At 48.1% G+C, this 21,328-nt stretch overlaps 1 protein-coding gene across 1 annotated transcript in view; it reads left to right on the forward strand.

The window, feature by feature from the left end:
* Positions 1 to 9,592, forward strand: part of tshr (thyroid stimulating hormone receptor) — an 88,182-nt gene extending 78,590 nt beyond the window's left edge. The window contains exons 9-11 of the mRNA XM_052019491.1: positions 3,505 to 3,582; positions 4,948 to 5,136; positions 8,206 to 9,592. Of these exons, the coding sequence (XP_051875451.1) occupies positions 3,505 to 3,582; positions 4,948 to 5,136; positions 8,206 to 9,592 (1,654 nt within the window). The remainder of the gene's footprint in view (positions 1 to 3,504; positions 3,583 to 4,947; positions 5,137 to 8,205) is intronic.
* The last annotated feature ends 11,736 nt before the right edge of the window (positions 9,593 to 21,328 follow it).

Here is a 21,328-nt window from a genome sequence, read left to right on the forward strand (position 1 = left end):
ACCACCACCCCTGGCAGCACATTCCAGGCACCCACCGCTCTCTGTGTAAATAAGCTTGCCTTGCACATCCCCCTCACTTTATATGCATGCCCTCTAGTATTAGACATTTCAAAAAAGATACTGCCTGTCTACTCTATCTGTGCTTCTCATAATTTTATAAGCTTCTATCAGGTCTACCCTCAGCCTCCGCTGCTCCAGAGAAAACAACCCAAGTTTGTCCAACCTCTCCCTATAGCACATGCCTTCTAATCCAGGCAGCATCCTGGTAAATCCTGGAGGAGTGTTCCAGGAACATGAGAAGCTGGAGTCTGTCAGGCCAATGAAAGAGTCTAATGGAGCCTGAATCTGGCAGCACGGACTGTTCCGCCAGCAGAGACATCCGTCCTTGGAGTTAGGCAGTAAATCAAGTCTGGGGTGGAACGGATCGAAGAACAGTGAGGGAGTTAGCCCCCGGTGCTCTGATGGGTTTTAATCAAACAAACAACATCACTCAAGCAGTTCATCTGTTCATCACAGACCGCAGTTTCTGGGATCTTGCTGTGCACAGACGGTGCTCCTAGCCTTTCGTTGGCTGCAGATGGTTTCCCAGCACCTCCTGAGGCACCTCTGGAAATGCAAGTGCCTTTTGAGCACTGCCAGACATGACCCTAAAACTTTGCGGCACAGTGGCGCAGTTGGCTGAGCCGCTGCCTCACAGTGTTGGAGACCCGGGTTCAATCCTCACCTCGGGTCTTGTCTGTACAGAGTTTGTGTGTTCTCCCTGTGACTGTGTGGGTTTCCCCTGGCTGCCTCCGGTTTCCTCCCACATCCCAAAGACATGTGGTTCAGTAGGTCAGTTGACTGCTGTAAATTGTCCCTAGGATGTAGATGAGTAGAGTCTGGGGGGAGTTGATGGGAATGTGGGGAGATTGGTATGAATGGGTGGTTAATGGTCAGTATGGACTCAATGGGCCGAAGAGCCTGTTTCTCTCTAGGGAACGTGATGACCTGATATGTCATCACCGAATTAATCACCTTGGGACAAGGGTGAGGAAAAGCAAGGGGAAGGAGGAGCTGCAGAGAGCAAAGATCCATCACAAGAACTAGAAGAGCCTTCACAGTAGCAACAGGCAGCAGTGGAAATCTGCTAAATTTAAAACGAACAGAGATTATTTACCCTGGCACTGCCTTGCCCCAAGGTTCCTAGTGGAGTCCAAGGTATTCTTAACCCTAGCCGTGTTTGAAAAGACCTTGCACAGTGCTCTGGAACTGCAGTCACAAGGAGCTGGAACTGGATATTCAGCACCGGTGAGCAGAATAATCACAGCTACTGTTCCCTCTTTAAACATCTGGCAGGTGGAGTCGGCTTTCTCATTGTAAAAAAGAAGCGCGATTTATTTCTGCCAGCGAATGGTTAATGTAGCGCCATGGTTTGCTTCCAGAGCCTTGGACCGATGATCCAGAGACATGAGTTGGATTCCCAGTACAACAGCTGGGAATGTCATTAAATAACTTGCAGAACTCTAAAACCATTGTCAACTACTGAACTGTTGTTCTAAAAGCCCATTTGGTTCACAGCTGTCCTTTAGGGAAGGAAGCTTGCTTTGCTCTTGCTAGATGTCACTCCAGCTCCCCAATTCAATCCATTGAGGGGGCTATTTCCATAACCAATTGGAAAAGGAACAAATACCTATTATCCAATGGAATTAATTCTGACAAGTTAAATGTCTCCAATGATATTTCTTACTCCCCCTTGAGCATTGTACCGTTTTGCAAGTTTTGGCTCTCCTGACTTTTTCTACCCTCCTGAACCTCCTCACATTCTTCTGAGCTGATTTCATCTCCCACATTCCATCGCCTGTATTTATCCTCTAGAAGTCTGGGAATGTTTCCCTCTCTGGTTTCTGCGTTTCCAAGTTTTTTGTCATCTGCAGATTTCAGAACTGCTCCCAGGGCCCTCAACTCCAGCCCCATCATGTGTATTGAAACCACCAGCAGTCCTGGTGGTGGACAGTGAGGAACTCCACTCTGTAACCCTCTCAGTCACCGGTTTCTGTTGAAGCCAATTTTGGGTCTGTGATGGTAACTCTTAGAACATAGGACATTACAGCACAGTACAGGCCCTTTGGCCCACGATGTTGTGCCGACATTTTATCCTGCTCTGATATCTATCTAACCCTTCCCTCCCGCATAGCCCTCCATTTTTCTATCATTTGTTTGCCTATCTAAAAGTCTGTTAAATGTCCCTAATGTATCTGCCCCCACAACCTCTGCTGGCAGTGCATTCCACACACCCACCACTCTCTGTGTAAAAAACTTACCCCTGACATCCCCCTTTATACCTTCCTCCAGTCACCTTAAAATTATGCCCCCTCATGTTAGCCATTGTCACCCTGGGAAAAAGTCTCTGACTGTCCACTCGATCTATGCCTCTTGTACACCTCTATCAAGTCACCTCTCATCCTCCTTCTCTGCAAAGAGAAAAGCACCAGCTCACTCAACCTATAAGACATGCTCTCCAATCCAGGCAACATCCTGGTAAATCTCCTCTGCACCCTCTCTAAAGCTTCCACATCCTTCCATAAGAGGCGACCAGAACCGAACACAATACTCCAAGTGTGGTCTGACCAGAGTCCTGTAGAGCTGCAATATTACCTGACGGCTCTTGAACTCAATACCCCGACTAATCAATGCCAACACACCGTGGGCATTGATTTTGCTGGCAAGTCTGACACAAAACAACATTAGGAGTTCAGCTTTCCTATTTCAAGTAATCTACCCTTTTTTCTCTCCTGATCTACCCAGTTCCTCTTACTCACACTCCTACCCCCCTCAGCCCCCATCAACCTGTTTGTTTCCCCTCCTCCACCCTCTCCATTTGCCCATCACCCACACACTCCTCCCACTGGGTCCCTGCCTCCCACTGTTCCCATCTGCCCTCCTCTCTCCCTTATTTGGTTCCATGCTCCAACTTCCTTTCCAATCAGATTCCATCACCTGCAGCCCTCTACCTATCGCCTCCCAGCCTCTGTCGCTACTTCCTCCCTCCTCCATCTGCCTATCACCCCCCCCTCCCCCACCTGGATCCGCCTGTCGCCTGCCAACTCTTGCTCCGCCCCTTCCGCCCACCTCTTTATACCGGCCATCTCCCCTCTTCCAGTCCAGATGAAGGGTCTCGACCTGAAACATCGACTGTCCGTTTCCCTCCACGGATGCTGCCTGACCCGCTGAGTTCCTCCAGCAGTTTTATTTTTGCTCCAGATTCCAGCATCGGCAATCTCTTCTGTCTCCAGAAATACCAGAAATTTCACTTTGGCCGCTGTGAGATTATGGCCACCTATCTCTCGACACTGGGTGGCAGGACCTGGGTACAGAAATGGCTGAGGGGTGATACTCTCGCACCCTCTTATCGCCCGTGAACCAAGTCAAACATCTCGGGTGTCTGGATGTTGGCGCCCCTGGTTGTGAAGTGTCAGGTTTGTAGAGTGTCAGAATAAAGAGCTGCTTGAACCTTATCTTCAACAGTTACCTGCACAAGAATAAGCTCCTGTCTTCCTTCAGCGAGGATGTCTTCGCCGGAGTGCTGAGTGGACCCACTCTGCTGTAAGTAGTCACTGGGTGGATGGGAATTTTGGTTTCAGGTTGGCTTGTTTTTGGGTGAATGTTTACAACACACAACCAGAGAGAATGGGGATCAATACACCCAAGTTTGGGGCTTTGGTAATTGGTTTATTATTGTCATGTGTACCGAGATACAGTGAAAAACTTTGTTTTGAATGCCATCCAGACAGATCATGCCATACGTCAGTACATTGAGGTAGTACAAAAGGAAAAACAATAACAGAAAGCATAATATAGTGTTACAGTTACAGAGAAAGTGCAGTGCAGGTAGACAATAAGGTGCAAGGGCCATGATGAGGTAGATTCATCTTTATCGTACAAGATTTCTGTTCAAGAGTCTCAAAAGGATAGAAGCTATCCTTGAGCCAGGTGGTACGTGCTTTCAAGCTTTTGTATCTTCTGCCCGATGGGAAGGGGGAGAAGAGAGAACGACCGGGGTGGGAGGGGTCCTTGATCACGTTGGCTGTTTCCCGAGGCGGCAGGAAGTATAGACGGTCAATGGAGGGGAGGCTGATTTGCGTGATGGACTGGGCTGTGTTCGCAGTTGCCACACCAAGTTGTGATGCATCTGGATAGGATGCTTTCTATCGTGCATCTGTGAAAATTGGTGAGGGTTATCGGGAATGTGCCGTATTTCCTTAGCCTTCCGAGGAAGTAGGGGCACTGGTGTGCTTTCTTGGCCATAACGTCCATGTGGCTGGACCAAGACAAGCTATTGGTGATGTTTATACCTGGGAACCTGAAGCTCTCAACCACCTCCACCTCAGCACCATTGATACAGATGGGTGTGTATTCCGCCCTGCTTTCTGAAGTCAATGACCAGCTCTTTTGTAGTGCTGACATTGAGGAAAAGGATGTTGTCTTGACACCATGCCACTAGGCTCTCTCTCTCTCTCCTTCATGTACTCTGTCTCGTCATTATTTGGTTTTCACAAAGACTGAGGGAATTCGTGTGGGCAGCAGATCAATGTCGGTAACTCAGGATTCTTCCTGTAATACAATGCTGACAGAAAACCCTTCTTCCCACCATTTTCCCCATGACCACCTCAGGCACCGTAGTGTAGCGATTAGCGTAATGCTGTTCCAGCGCTAGCGACCCGGGTTCAATTCTGGCCACTATCTGTCAGGAGTTTGTACGTTCTCCCCGTGACTGCGTGGGTTTCCTCCGGGTGTTCTGGTTTCCTCCCACATTCCAAAGACGTACGGGTTAGGAAGTTGTGGGCATGCTATGTTGGCGCCAGAAGCATGGCGACACTTGCGGGCTGCCCCCAGAACATTCTACACAAAAGATGCATTTCACTGTGTGTTTCAATGTACATGTGACTAATAAACCTTACCTCGCTCCAGAGATGTGTCTCAGACCAGCGTGCACTCCCTCCCGTCCAAAGGCCTGGAGCCACTGAAGGAACTGATGGCCAAGAACACTTGGACCCTGAAGAAGCTGCCCCCTCTGAAGACCTTCCTTCACTTGACGAGAGCTGACCTCACGTACTCAAGCCACTGCTGCGCCTTTAAGAACTGGAAGAAAAACAAGAGGTGAGTGCGTGCCCCCGGGGATGGGCCAGGCCAGGGAGGGAGGTGGGATGATGGACACCAGAATTCACCAGTGAATTTGTTGTCAAGGAGCGTTTAGGGTCCAGTTTGCCACGTTCCATTAGTCTGCAAGAAACAGGAACCTCCGTAGCATGTTCTAGCTGACCTTTGAACTCGGTGTCATCTTACCGCCCGATCTCCATGTCTTCCGATTCCGTTAATGTCCAAAAATCCACTGATTTCGGCCTTGATTGCTTAGGACACTCCACCCGGGAGGAACTCCACCTGAATATATTCTGGACAGAGGTTGGTATTAAAGCACAGAGTCATATGAAGCAACTAAGGCATGTGGAGTTAGTGCAAGGAAGTGTCACTGAGGTAAAAAGTGGAATCGCTGAAAATACTGGAAGCACTCAACAGGTCAGGCAGTGCCTGTGGAGAGAGAAGCAGTCAGTGTTTTGGGCCTGGGACCTTTCATCAGAACTAGAGAAGACATAAAGAGCTTTACTCAAATCCCACCTTGCCACCCTATCAGAGAGATTCCCTTTGCTCCATCCACACTTTGCTCCTACCTGGACTAACATCTCTCTCTAAGGTGTAATGAAGGATCCCTCATCTGAAACATTAACTCTTTCCCTCTCCACCGATGCTGCCTGACCTGCTGAGTGTTTCAAGTATTTTCTGTTTTTGTTTCTGATTTCCAGCATCTGCAGTTCTATTCGATCAGCCAAGGTCTTAGTGAGTATCAGAGCAGGTACGAGGGGCTGAATGGCCTCTTACTTTTCCCATCTCTTATGCCCCTATACACTGAGGGAAGAAACTCCTTCACATCTCAGTACTACTTGGCTTATTGGGAGAAGGTGCTGCCTAGTTCTGTCCTGGGGAAGCCCAAGCATCTGGGTCTGAAGTCCGAGCAAAACTGTTGCTGGCTCACCTGTCAACGTGATGCATTGGTGCCTGGAGACCGCTGCACTTGCTCAGGGATGTCACGTGGTGTACAATGCATTGTGGCATCAGTGAGGCAAAGCTGTACCACACACAGAGATTGGGGGACGATTTAATGGAAGTGTCTGGTCCACCTCAACGTTAGTTAAAGGGCCACTGTTGGAGATCCCATCTTCTGCCTTAGAGATTGTCCACTCCCCTACATTGCTGCCAGTGTCTTCAGGCACTCCCTCCCCAACCAATCCAATCACCAGCACAACCATCCCTTGGACCCTGAAGAAGCTGCTTCCTCTGAAGACCTTCCTTCACTTGACAAGAGCCGGTCTCATGTACCCTGCACCTTTAAGAACTGGAAGAAAAACAAGGGGTGAGTCTGTGCCCTCGGGGATGGGCCAGGCCAGGGAGGGAGGTGGGATGGTGGACACCAGAATTCACCAGCAATTTGTTGTCAAGGAGCATTTATGGTCCAACTGCCACGTTCCATTAGACTGCAAGAAACAGGAACCTCTGCAGCATGTCCTCAGTGATACCCCTCCGCCTGATTGCCAAATCTTCCGATCTTGGCCTTGCTTTATGTTTGGTTCTGGTCGCCTCATTATAGGAAGGATGTGGAAGCTTTAGAGAGGGTGCAGAGGAGATTTACCAGGATGTTGCCAGGATTGGAGAGCATGACTTATGAGGATAGGTTGAGCGAGCTAGGGCTTTTCTCTTTGGAGAGAAGGAGGATGAGAGGGGACTTGATAGAGGTGTACAAGATGATAAGAGGCGTAGATCAAGTGGACAGTCAGAGACTTTTTCCCAGGGCGACAGTGGCTAACACGAGGGGACATAATTTTAAGGTGATTGGAGGAAGATATAAGGGGGATGTCAGGGGTAAGTTTTTTACACAGATAGTGGTGGGTGTGTGGAACGCACTGCCTGCAGAGGTTGTGGGGGCAGATACATTAGGGACATGTAAGAGACTCTTAGATAGACACATGAATGATAGAGAAATGGAGAGCTATGTGGGAGGGAAGGGTTAGATAGATCTTAGAGTAGGATAAAATGTTGGCACAACATTGTGGGCTGAAGGGCCTGTACTGTGCTGTAATGTTCTATGCTTTCTTAGAACACTCTCCCTGAGAGGGTTATGGAGGTTCAGTCACGGAGGATATTCTGGACAGATGTTGATATTATCCCTAATTCCTTGTCGCAATCCTGCTCCCTCACCCTCAACCCTACTTGCCCTCTGCCATCCCCTCACCAACACTTCTACCGCCATCTCCACCCTCCACAATGGCAGAAGATCGTGGAGGAGGTTCTGCCTCAATGCATGCGGCAGGGAGAGTGCCCGAGACTGGAAAGTGTTCACTGGCCGAGCTCAAGACTTGCTGAGGGCCGCATTGATCATGCCAGCCAGCATTTGAGCTTCCACGCCAACTGAAACACATCAGTAGGGGGGGCCGACACAGTGGTGAAGTGAGTAGGGCTGCTGCCTCAGATCTCCAGTGACCCCGGTTCGAGCCCGAGGTGCGCTGCCTGTTGCGGTTCGCACGATTTCCCTGTGACCACGTGGGTTTTTGTACGTTCTCCCCGTGTCTGCGTGGGTTTCCTCCGGGTGCTCCGGTTTCCTCCCACATTCCAAAGGCGTACGGGTTAGGAAGTTGTGGGCATGCTATGTTGGCGCCGGAAGCGTGGCGACACTTGCGGGCTGCCCCCAGAACACTCTACGCAAAAAGATGCATTTCACTGTGGGTTTCAATGTACATGTGACTGATAAAGACCTTATCTTATCTTACCTTCCTCCCACATCCCACACGTCTTTGGGTGGGTTAGTTAGCCACTGTAATCTACCCCTAGTGTCCAGGTGGGTGGTAGAATCTGGGAGACAATGAGGGGAATGGGGAGGAAATTAAGTGGGATCAGTGTAGGATTGGTGTAAGTGGGTGGTTGATGGTTGGAGCAGACTCAGTGGGCAGTTTCCATGCTGGGTGTCTCCATGACTCTGTTACAGTTGGAGGCAGCTTGCTGACTTCACCACAGTGATGACAAAATACCCGTCCCGTCGATTTCTTTTCACGTGATTTTCGAAGGGTTTGATGTTCCAAGACTAATGCGCATCTTCCTGGTCCTCAGTTTGCCCTACAGGCTTCTGGAGTCACTGATGTGCAACCAGACCTTTGGCCTTGGTCTCCGACAGAGAAGGTCCTTCACTTTGTACGACGGGCCTTTTTACCAAGACTACGCGGAGGGCAACACAGGCGGCCGCAGCCCTGAGCAGGGCTTGGAGCGGCGGGATTCACACAGCAACTCCCACTATTACGTGTTCTTCGAGGAGCAAGGCGACGGAGAGGTTGGCTTTGGCCAGGAGCTGAAGAACCCTCAGGAAGATCACGTGCAAGCCTTCGACAGCCATTATGACTACCTGGTGTGTGGGGGCGGCGAGGAGATTGTGTGCCGGCCGGAACCGGATGAATTCAACCCCTGCGAGGACATTATGGGTTACAACTCTTTGCGGACTATTGTGTGGTTTGTCAATCTGTTGGCTATAGGGGGGAACGTCTTTGTTCTCCTGATTCTGCTGACCAGCCACTACAAGCTGACAGTTCCCAGGTTTCTGATGTGCAACCTGGCCATTGCAGACTTCTGCATGGGTGTCTACCTGCTCCAGATCGCTTCGGTGGACCTCTATACCAGGAGCGAATACTACAACTACGCCATAGACTGGCAGACGGGGCCCGGCTGTAACTCGGCTGGGTTCTTCAGTGTCTTCGCCAGTGAGTTCTCAGTCTACACGCTCACTGTCATCACGTTGGAGCGCTGGTATGCCATCAACTTTGCCATGCGCCTGGACCGGAAGATCCGGCTGCGCCACGCCACGGCGATCATGGCTGGAGGTTGGCTGCTCTGCTCTGTCCTGGCCCTTCTGCCCATCGTGGGGGTCAGCAGCTACATCAAGGTCAGCATCTGCCTACCAATGGACACCGGGACCCTGCTGGCTCAGGGCTATGTCGTTCTGGTGCTGCTGCTCAACATTGTGGCTTTCATGATCATCTGTGCCTGCTACATCAAGATCTACATCACGGTGAAGAGCCCTCACTACAAACCGGGTGGCAAGGACACCAAAATTGCCAAAAGGATGGCGGTGTTGATCTTCACCGACTTCACCTGCATGGCGCCCATCTCTTTCTACGCGCTGTCCGCCATCTTGAACAGACCCCTGATAACCGTGACCAACTCCAAGATACTGCTGGTGCTCTTCTACCCGCTCAACTCCTGCGCCAACCCCTTCCTCTACGCCATCTTCACCAGGGCCTTCCGCAGGGACGTCTTCGTCCTGCTGAGCAAGGTGGGACTCTGCCGCCAGCGGGCGCAGCTGTACCGGGGGCAGACTGTCTCCGGCCGAAAGAGCAGCTCCTCCTCCGGCAGCCACCTCGCCAGCTTCAGCCGCATCTCCTGCGGTGCCCGCTGTCACCGCGGTAACCGGCGGCAGGCGGCAGCGGCTGGCCGAGATTGCCGAGTGAGTGAACTGTAACCGTGGCTGGTTAACTCGTCACCATACAGAACTGCAGTAGAACATACTTACGTTTGTATCGTCACCAGAGGGTTCAGTTGTCCCAACTTGGTGCTCCATCCAATGACCTATTGAGATGGATCATTAACATGGAGAAAGTGGGTCTAATTTAACTGAGGAATCCCAGTCCTGTTTCAATAGCCCCACAGCAACCACTGACTCTATTTAGCCTAGAGTGAGACTGTTCAGTTCATACTAATTGGTTTACTATTGTCACATGTAACAAGATACAGCAGAAAACCTTGTTTAGCGTGGCACCCATACGGATTATTCTAAACATAAGCACATCGAGGTAGTACAAAGGGAAACGCAATAACAGAATACAGAATATAGTGTTACAGTTACAGGGAAAGTGCAGTGCAGGCAGACAAATAAAGTGCAAGGGCCACGACGAGGTAGATTGAGAGATCAAGAGTTCATCTTTATTGTATAAGAGGTCCATTCAAGAGTTATAACAGCAGGATAGAATCTGTTCTTGAACCTGGTGGTGCATGTTTTCAAGCTTTTGTATCTTCTTACTGATGGGGGGGCGGGGGGCAGAAAAGAGAATGACTGGAGTGGGAGGGGTCTTTGATTATGTTGTGATTATGATTGTGTAGACAGAGTCCATGGAGGGGAGGCTGGTTTTCATGATGTGCTGGGCTGTGTCCACAACTCTCTGCGGTTTCTTGCGGTCACAGGCAGAGCAGTTGCCGTACCAACGTGTGATGCAACCGGATAGGATGCTTTCTATGGTGCATCAATAAAAATTGGTGAGGGTCAATGGGGACATGCCGAATTTCCTTAGCCTTCTGAGGAAGTAGAGCCGCTGGTGTGCACACCCTGGCCCTCCAAGAGCTATCAAGCAGTAGAGCGTTGTATTTACACTCGGAAAGCACCATGAAGAAACAGCAGCTTAACACGCCCCAGGAAGATCCTTTTGTACATCTACCCCACCCCTTCCATTGATGCTAAATCAGCCTCCTCACTAAGACAGGTGATCTCAGACTCCACATCTGATTTGAGCAATGGAGATATGTTCTGTTGCTGGAAGCCAACAGTGAACTTTGCACCAAGTCCTGTTATAAGGAGAGATTGAATAAGCTGGGTTTGTTTTCCGTGGAATGGAGAAGACCGAGGGGTAACTTGATAGAGGTATACAGAGGGCTAGATAAGATAGGTAGTAAGAATCCTTTTCCCATGGTGGGGGTGCCTAGGAAAAAAGGGCATAGGTTTAAGATGCCTGACCCACTGAGTTCCTCCAGCTTTTTGTGTGTTGGTTTAAGGTGAGAAGTAGAAGGTGTAGAGGGGATTTGAAGGGGAATTATTTCACACAGAGGGTGGTTGGAGTCTGGAACATGCTGCCTGAAGAGGTGGTGGAGGCAGAGACTCCCACAACATTAAAGAAGCATCTAGACAAGGCTTAGAAGGTTACAGACCAAATACAGGTAAGTGGGATTAATATAGATGGCTGCAATGGTCAGCATGGACGTGGTGGACCGAAGGGCCAGATTCTGTGCTTTAGAACTGTTACAACGATCCTTATCACACAGCCCCACCACTTTAAGCAGCCATATCTAAAACCAGTGGCCACTCACATCAATTCCAAAGGTGCCAACTTCACTCTCAGAAGTGCTCCACTTCTTCAGTGCTTTTACACCGGTGATCCCTGGTTTGGGCACAAAATAGGAGGAGTGATGCCCAATTGAGGCATTTCTAATCCCCAGCTGGTGGCACCGGTTATGGTTTGTATCAGATCTTGTCCACAGATGAAATAAAGCTGGTCTCGTTGCACACAGTTTTGGCCAATCACTTGTACCGTTCCCCCTCCCCACCACATTATGTTAGTGTTGATTCCAGTGAATGTCACCTGGTTAACACTAAGGAATCAAAGGTAAATTTCTTCCAGCGAAACTACAATACAGCCATCAATCACGTAAACACACACAGATCACGTTGGCATTAACACATCCACTTTAAGCTGTGTGGCTGTAACATAAGGGGATGCAGGAAACTGCTCTCTACGTGGGTCCAGTGTGCTGTCATAGAGCTATACAGCACGGAAACAGGCCCCTCGGCCCAACTCGTCCATACTGACCAAGTTGCCTACCTGAGTGAGTCCCATTTGCCTACATTTGGCCCAAATCCCTCTAAAGTTTCCCTATCCATGTACCTGTCCAAATGTCTTTAAATTGTTGGAATTGTACCCACCTCAACCACTTCCTCTGGCAGCTCATTTCATATCCCCGCTTCTGTGTGGATAAAGTTGCCCCTCAGGTCCGCTTTAAATCTTTCTCCTCTCACTTTAAACCTATGCCCTCTTGTTTTAGATTCCCCTCCCCTGTGCTAGGGACCACTGGCTGTCGGTGCAGTTCCAAACACTAATATCCTCCACCTCGATGAGCAGAAAGTAGACCCAGAATATCCAGTTAAAATGTTCCCTGTGGAGTGTGAACATTAACTCAGAACCCGTGGGAATACAACACTGGACACCTGTGAGATACAACATGGAAACAGGCCATTCAGCCCAACCACTCGGCACTGACTGTCACCCACCTGTTGAGTGAAAAGCACTGTTTCCAAGGGAATAGACAGCAGGGGATTCCAGGGATCTGATGGGCTGAATGGCCTCTTTTCATGTTGTTATGGGATACTCCACACATTGCTGTGTGCTACTTTGTGTAAAGACATGGAAAAGAAACATACAGATAAATAAAGTGAAAATTCTGATTTATGCTGCTTTATGGTACAAGAGGCTGCAGATTGCCTTTGGGTTCTGTAGGGTTTAGGTTCTGTTTCATCAGAACCTTGACAAGTTATAAAGAAATGTGGATACCTCATTCAGAGATCAGCTCACCCTGAAAGCTGTGCGAGGAAACATCTGGATGTGGTAACCCATGTCGGTGATGGTGCAGGTAAGACCTCAGCTCAGCAGGTGCTGTGTAAGGAAGGTTGGATACCAATTAATCCAGTCTAGTGACATCAGGAGTACATAGAACATTACAGCACAGTACAGGCCCTTCAGCCCACAATGTTGTGCTGACATTTTATCCTGCTCTAAGATCTATCCCTCCCACATAGCCCTCCATTTCCCTATCATTCATATGTCTATCTAAGAGTGTCTTAAACGTCCCTAATGTACCTGCCCCCACAACCTCTGCTGGCAGTGCGTTCCACGCACCCACCACTCTCTGTAAAAAAACTTAGCCCTGACATCCCCCTTATATCTTCCTCCCATCACCTTAAAATTATGTCCCCTCGTGTTAGCCATTGTCGCCCTGGGAAAAAGTCTCTGACTGTCCACTCGATCTATGCCTCTTGTACACCTCTATCAAGTCACCTATCATCCTCCTCTCCAAAGAGAAAAGCCCTAGCTCACTCAACTTAAAGTAGGAAGATAGACACTGGACGTCCTGCTCCTGTGCAGCATTAGTAGCTCCTGTGTGGCATTAAAACTGGAAACGCTCAACAAATCAGGCAGACTGCTATCAGATGAGAGGTACAGGGTTAACTTCTCAAGTCCTGATGCAGGGTCTTGACCCTCGACGTGAAACATCGACAATTCCTCAACCCACCCCACAGAAGCTGCTCGACCTGCTGAGTTCCTCCTCCAGCAGATTGTTTGTTGCTACCGTTTCAAGTTAATGACCAGAATTGGAAATAGCTAGAAATGCACACCCAGAGAGACTGTCAGTTAAAGAGAGTGGAAGCAGGCCCTTCGGCCCACAGAGTCCATCCCCACCATCAACCACCCTACACAGATTCCATTTCATTCTCCCCACATTCCCATCAACTCCCCCGAGATTCTACAACTCACTCAACTTTACAGTGGCCAATCAATCTGGGGAAACCCATGGGGTCACAGGGAGAACATGAAAACTCCACACATACAGCACCGGAGGTCGGGATTGAACCCGGGTCTCTGGTATTGGTATTGGTTTATTATTGTCACTTGTACCGAGGTACAGTGAAAAACTTGTCTTGCATATCGATTGTACAGGTCAATTCATTACACAGTGCAGTTACATTTAGTATAAAGTGCATTGATGTAGTACAGGTTAAAAACAATAACAGTAGAGTGTCACAGCTACAGAGAAAGTGCAGTGCAATAAGGTGCAAGGTCACAACAAGGTAGATCATGAGGTCATAGTCCATCTCACTGTATAAGGGAACCGTTCAATAGTCTTATCACAGTGGAGTAGAGGCTGTCCTTAAGTCTGGTGGTACGTTCCTTCAGGCTCCTGTATCTTCCACCCGATGGAAGAGGAGAGAAGAGAGAATGTCCCAGGTGGGTGAGGTCTTTGATTATGCTGGCTGTGGCGCCGTGAGGCAGCGGCTCTACCAGCTGCGCCACATTGACAGGGTAACACAAGTGGTTGTGGTGGCAGCTGAGGGAAGGTGGGAAAGGCTAGCAAATTACAGAAGGTGTGTCTTCGGGAGAGGCAGAGGTAGGAGGCACAGAGTGAACTCTGAAATCCCCAGGAGAGAATAAAACTGAATGCTGGAAAAGTCCAGTGAAAGGCTGGAAAATCTCAGCCAGTCAATCAGCATCCATGGAAAGAGAAACAAGTCAATGTTTTGGGTCAGGGATCCTTCCTCAGAACTCAGGTTTCAGCATCTGCAGTTTTACTTGTTTTACAAAGCTGGAATGGCTGGCTATCTGAAATGGTTGAGTTCAATGTTGAATCTGGAAGGCTGTAACATGCCCAATGAGAAGATGAAGTGGCGTTCCTCGAATTTATGTTGGAACTGTGCTGGAGGTCTGCTGAGTTTTTCTAGTATTTTCTGTTTTTATTTCCTATTTTCAGTATCTGCAGTATTTGCCCTTGGATGGTTATAAGGTGAAGGTGGATTGGGCAGTATATCACATATCAATCAGCAGTCATTATGTGTGTTGCCCCTATTTCCTAGACTGAAGGGGAAATCATTTGAAATCATAGAATGATACCTCGCAGAAGAGGCTATTTGGCCCATTGTGCATATACTGGTCCTTTGGTGGAGCCATCCATTTAAACCCTCCTGGTCTTTCCATAGACCCTGGAACTGTTGTGGCACTGTTCTGTGTGACAAAAAGAAACAGGTTCACTAATGCCCTTCAGAGAGGGGAGTCCACCCTCCCCTCTAAAAATGCCTTGAGTCCCACCTTACCTAAATCAATCTTGTCATTTGGGGAGGCTGCTAAGCCTTGTGGTTGTCCAAACTATCACATTAGAAAGACAGCCTTGACCTAGAGCAGCTGAATATTCCACCCTGAATGTCACCTTCCTGACACTCTCAAACCTTGGGAACCCCAACCTCTAACTCTCAAACCCAGAGAACCCCAACCTCCAACTCTCAAACCCAGAGAACCCCAACCTCTGGCCTTATTCCCTCAAGGGTCTTCTCAGTTCTTAGCAACATTTGAGCTTTCTACCTTTCCATTCCATCTCTCAGTGAATTTGAATGTCCCACTAACTCCAGGAGAAGACTTTCCAGTTTGAGAAAGAAGACCTTTCAAAATGGCTCTGAAACTCTTATCAGGTTGTTCACTCTGTGGGAACAAAGGCAAAAGGGCCGGATTTTCAGCCATGGAGCCTGTTACGAATCACCCCAAAAGGTGTCAGGTTGCTTTGCCAGTCTGGAGACTCTTAACCTCCTAATGAAATGGTATAGCTGGCCATTGTATCCAGCCTGGACAACCGGCCATTAATGTCATCCCCAGAATTAGTAAGAAAGATAAAACACATTCTCATCCATCGCATGTGCCATTATCTTTTCACCTGCTGTTGGTCAACATCCTGAGGAGCCCTAGAGTCATACAGCACAGAAACAGGCCCTTCGGCCCACCATGTCCATGCCGACCTTGGAAACTTGACTCATTGTAACCAAGTCAAACAGATAAGAGATAAGATATCTTTATTAGTCTCATGTGCATCAAAACACACAGCGAAATGTATCTTTTGCGTAGAGTGTCCTAGGGGCAGCCTGCAAATGTTGCCACGCTTCCAGCGCCAACATAGCATGCCCACAACTTCCTAACCCGTACATCTTTGGAATGTGGGAGGAAACCGGAGCACCCGGAGGAAACTCACGCATACACAGGGAGAATGTACAAACTCCTTACAGACAGCAGCCGGAATTGAACCTGGGTAGCTGGTGCTGTAATAGCATCACACTAACCGCTACACTACCGTGCCCTTAAGCATACAAGTGTGCTTCCTCAGTAAAATTGGTCACCTCATTTCCTATAGCTTAAGAGTGACTATGTTTCAAGAAAGAATGTAATTGACACTCTCCGAGACCAGGTTAGGTGTACATATGAAAGGAGGCAACCAATTTTGGACACAGCAATGTCCCACCATCAGCAGTGTGATGGTGAGCCAATAACCTGCCTTTTGGTGATGGTGGCTGGTAAAGTGAAGATTATACAAATCTAAAAGATCTTCTATTCCAAAGCGGTTTGATATATTTTGCATCAAATGAACAAATTCTTTCCCATCTCCTAATTCCAGGAAAAGGGATCAAATGGTGTTTGTTTGCACCTGAGACCCACTTTTCCCTTGTCATCACCACAGACTTCCAAAAACCCTGGTGTAAATTGGTAAATTGGTTTATTATTGTCACATGTACTGAGGCACAGTGAAAAACTTGTCTTGCACACCGTTCATACAGATCAATTCATTACAACAGTGCACTGACTGACGTAGTACAAGGGAAAACAATAACAGAGTGCAGAATAAAGTGTTACAGTTACAGAGAAAGTGCAGTACAGGCAGACAATATGCAAGGCCATAACGAGGTAGATTGTAAGGTCAAGCGTCCACTTTATCATATTGGGGGCCATTCAATAGTCTTATAACAGCAGGATAGAAGCTGTCCTTGAGCCTGGTGGTTCGTGGTTTCAGGCTTTTGTACTTTCTGTCTGACAGGAGAGGGAAGAAGAGAGAATGTCCAGGGTTGGTGGGGTCTTTGATTATGCTGGCTGCTTTATCGAGGCAGCAAGAGGTATAGACAGAGTCCATGGAGGGGAGGCTGGTTTCTGTGATGTGCTGAGCTGTGTCCACAACTCTCTGCAGTTTCTTGAACTCAGAGGCAGAGCAGTTGCCGTACCAAGCTGTGATGCATCCAAATAGGATGCATTATATGGTGCATTGATAAAAATTGGTGAGGATCGACGGGTACATGCCAAATTTCTTTAGTCTCCTGAGGAAGTAGAGGCCATGATCAGCTTCCTTGGCAGTGGTGTCTACGTGGTTGGAACAGGACAGGCTATTGGTGATGTTCACTCTGAGGAACTTGAAGCTCTCAGCCCTCTTGACCTCAGCATCATTGATGTAGACAGGAGCATGTGCACCGCTCCCCTTGATGTGTTCTCCTCTCCTGCTCAGAGCTAAGCTCACCGACCTGTTGAAAAACTGCATTGAGCAACCAACTCACAACTTTTGGTCCTTTGACCCACGAGTTAGTAACAAGAAGGAAGTCTGACCGAAAGGACACTGCTTCCAGTGTGGAATGCTCCCTGTTACTCCCATTCATCACACCAGTTGCTAAGCAGCATTGTTATTGGCAACCTGAGCAGCATCATCCACACTGAACTAATCGGCTGCCAATACAAACAAATAAAACCTCCACCCTGCTGCAAGCCTCGCTTTTGGCCTGATGGATTAGGACAGTATCTGCTTTCCCAATATTTACAGTAACTGTTAACTTGAACAAACTCTTTTGACCACAAGCACGGGGGAACATGTCAGGTAGCCTACTCATGCTGCTTGTCCTTAACTTCTAAAAGGCACTCTTTAACCACTTCAGAGTTCTAAAGGAGCCTCTGCCGCTGCTCTTAGACAGAATTGGCCCTCGGTGACCTTAATATTGCTCCCCCATTGCTGTTGGTTTGAAACTTGACTACCTCAGAAGCATTGAGACAGGAACGTGGATTTCCAAGGCATAGAAGACTACCAACCAAGTAAATGGGATTGTTGTAGGGAGGTACAATGGGCGGCATGGACACAGTGGGCTGAAGGGCCTGTTTCTATGCTGTACAACTCAATGGTGATCCCCACACAGAGCTGATACGGTGTCGAGGGGAGGCTGCATAGTTTCCAACAGAGAAAGAATGAAGACACAAGAGACTCAGATGCCGGAATCTGGAGCAAAAAACAAACTGCTGGAAGAACTCAGCGGGTCAGGCAGCATCTGTGGAGGGAAATGGACAATCGACATTTCGGGTCAAGACCCTTCATCTGGACTGGAAGAAAATTCACAGGATGAGCCTCTTCTCTGTCATCCATCTCTGACTGGTCTGGGAGCTGGCTGTCCAGCTGCTTTCTGGATAGGGAATGGAATTTTCAGAATACAGGACGTAGCATTCCACAATAATGGAGCCCTGACCACTGGGTGGGAGCCAGAGTGACAGGGCAGCAAGTGGAGGGGCTGTGGGGAAAGTAGTTGTTAAGACTACAAGCAAAGATGGAAACCAAGAGGTTGAACATGCTGGGATTAATGTTCTGAGTTGTGTCTATTACATGGAAGGAGTATTGTAGGTAAGGCGTATGAACTTAGAGCATGGATCTGTACGTGAAATTATGATGTTGTAGCCATTAGCGAGACTTGGTTGCAGGAGGGGCAGGACTGGCAGCTTAATGTTCCGGGGTTCTGTTGTTTGAGACATGATAGAGGGGGAAGTATTAAAGGGGAAGGAGTGGCATTACTCATCAGGGAAAATGTCATGGCAGTGCTCAGAGAGGACATACCGGAGGGCTTGACTACCGAGGCAACTTGGGTGGAACTGAGGAATAAAAAAGGGATGATGATGTTAATGGGACTATATTATAGATCTCCAGTGGGATTTAGAGGAGCAAATTTGTGGACAGATAGCAGACAGTTGTAGGAAATATAAAGTTGTGATAGTAGGTGATTTTAACTTTCCCCATATTGACTGGGACACCCATACTGTAAAAGAACTGGATGGGATAGAGCTTGTTAAGTGTGTTCAGGAAAGTTTCCTTAATCAATATGTAGAGGTCCCAACTAGAGAGAGTGCAATACTGGATCTCCTCTTAAGGAATGAGACCGGGCAGGTGACAGAAGTGAGTGTAGGGGAACACTTTGGATCTAGTGATCATAGTTCCATTAGTTTCAAGATGATTATGGAGAAGGACAGGACTGGTCCTAGGGTTAAGATTCTAAACTGGAAGAAGGCCAATTTTGAGGGCATCAGAAGAGATCTGGCAGGCGTGCATTGGGATAGGTTATTTTCCAGCAAAGAGATGCTTGGTAAGTGGGAGGCCTTCAAAGGTGAAATATAGAGTATACAGAATCTGTATCTTCCTATTAGAATAAAAGGCAAGGCTAACAGGATTAGGGAACCTTGGCTATCGAGGGATATTGAGGCCTTGGTAAAGAAAAAGGAGGCGCATATCAGGTAGAGGCCATTAGGATCAAATGAGTTGCTTGATGAAAGAAATAAGAAATGCAAGAGGACACTTAAGAGAGAAATCAGGAGGGCTAAAAGAGGAAATGAGGTTGCTCTGGCAGACAAGGTGAAAGAGAATCCCAAGGGCTTCCATAGCTATCTTGAGCAAAAGGATAGTAAGAGACAAAATTGGTCTTCTTGAAGATCAGCACGGTCATCTATGAGTGGAGCCGAAAAAAATGGGAGAGACCTTAAATTAATTTTTTGCATCGTATCCAGATTACAGAAGAGGAGGTGCTTGACGTCTTGAGGTGAATTAGGGTGGATAAATCCCCAGGGCCTGACAAGGTGTCTCCTTGGACCTTGTGGGAGGCTAGTGCAGAAACTGCAGGGACCCTGGTAGAGGTATTTAGAACATCCTTAGCCACGGGTAAGGTGCCAGAGGACTGGAGGATAGCTAATCTTGTTTAAGAAAGGCTCTAAGAATGCTGAGAAATTATAGGCCGGTGAGCCTGACGCCAGTTGTGAGTAAATTATTGGAAGGTATTCTGAGGGACAGGATATATAAGTATTTGGATAGACGGGGCCTGATTAGGGATAGTCAGCATGGCTTTGTGCATGGCAGGTCATGTCTAACCAATCTGATAGAGTTTTTCAAGGAGGCTAACAGGAAGGTTGATCAAAGGAAAGTGGTGGACATTGTCTACATGGACTTTAGCAAGGCCTTTGACAAAGTCCCGCATGGGAGGCTGGTCCAGAAGGTTAAGTCGCTTGGCATTCAGGATGAAGTAATCAATTGGATTCAACATTGGCTTAGCGGGAGAAGCCAGAGAGTGGTAGTAGATGATTGTCTCCCTGACTAGTGGTGTGCCGCAGGGATCAGTGCTGGGTCCGTTGTTGTTTATCATCTATATTAATAATTTAGATGATAATGTTGTAAACTGGATCAGCAAATTTGTGGATGACACCAAGATTGGGGGCGTAGTGGACAGCTAGGAAGGCTATCAACGATTTCAGTGTGATCTTGACCAGCCAGAAAAATGGGCTGAAAAATGGCAGATGGAATTTAATGCAGACAAGTGTGAGGTGATGCACTTTGGGAGGATAAACCAGGGAGGACTTACACAGTGAATGGTAGGGCTCTGAGGTGTGCGGTAGAACAAAGGGACCCGGGAATACAGACCCATAATTCCTTGAATATGGCATCACAGGTAGATAGGTTCGTAAGGAGAGCTTTTGGCACATTGGCCTTCATAAATCAGGACACTGAATACAGGAGTTGGAATGTTATGTTGAAGTTGTATAAGATGTTGGTGAGGCCAAACTTAGAGTAGTGTGTGCAGTTCTGGTCACCTACCTACAGGAAAGATATCAACAAGCTTGAAAGAGTGCAGAGAAAATTTACACGGATGTTGCCAGGACTTGAAGACCTGAGTTATAGGGAAAGGTTGAATAGGTTAGGACTTTATTCCCTGGAACACAGGAGAACGAGGGGAGATCTAACAGAGGTATAAAAAATTATGAGGGGTATAGATAGGGTGAATGCATGCAGGCTTTTTCCCCTCGGGTTGTGTGAGATGAGAACAAGAGGTTTAGGGTGAAAGGTGAAATATTTAAGGGGAATCTGGAGGGGAACTACTTCACTCAGAGGGTGGTGCGAGTGTGGAATGAGCTGCCAGCAGAAGTGGTGGATACGGGTTCAATTTTAACATTTAAGAGAAGTTTAGATAGGTACATGGGTGAGAGAGGTATGGAGGGATATGGTCCGGGTGCAGGTAGATGGGACTAGGCAGAAAACCAGGCCGGCATGGACCAGATGGGCCGAAGGGCCTGTTTCTGGCTGTAGTGTTCTATGACTTGTGATCCATTTACTCCATAATCCATGCACCATGTGCCACCATCAAGATGCAATGCAATAACTTGCCCCATCTATTTTCACAGCACCTCTCAGTCCTATACCTTCCTTGCTGTCAAACTACCATTATCACCAGGTTCCCCAGCAACATCATGCATTTAGATCAACAAACAATCTACTGGAAGAACTCAGGCAGGTCAAGCAGCATCTGTTGGGGTAGTGGGATTGTCGATGTTTCAGGTTGAAACCCTGCATCACAATTGAGAGTGGAGAGGGGGGGATGGCCAGTATAAAGGGGAGAGGGGGAGTGGTGTGACAGGGCAGGCACGGTAGTGTAGTGGTTAGCGTAACGCTATTACAGCACCAGTGACCTGGGTTCAAATCCGGCCACTGTCTGTAAGGAGTTTGTACGTTCTCCCTGTGTCTGCGTGGGTTTCCTCTGGGTGCTCCGGTTTCCTCCCACATTCCAAAG

The sequence above is a fragment of the Pristis pectinata genome, chromosome 1, assembly GCF_009764475.1.
Source record: "Pristis pectinata isolate sPriPec2 chromosome 1, sPriPec2.1.pri, whole genome shotgun sequence".
In the NCBI taxonomy this organism is placed as follows: domain Eukaryota; kingdom Metazoa; phylum Chordata; class Chondrichthyes; order Rhinopristiformes; family Pristidae; genus Pristis; species Pristis pectinata.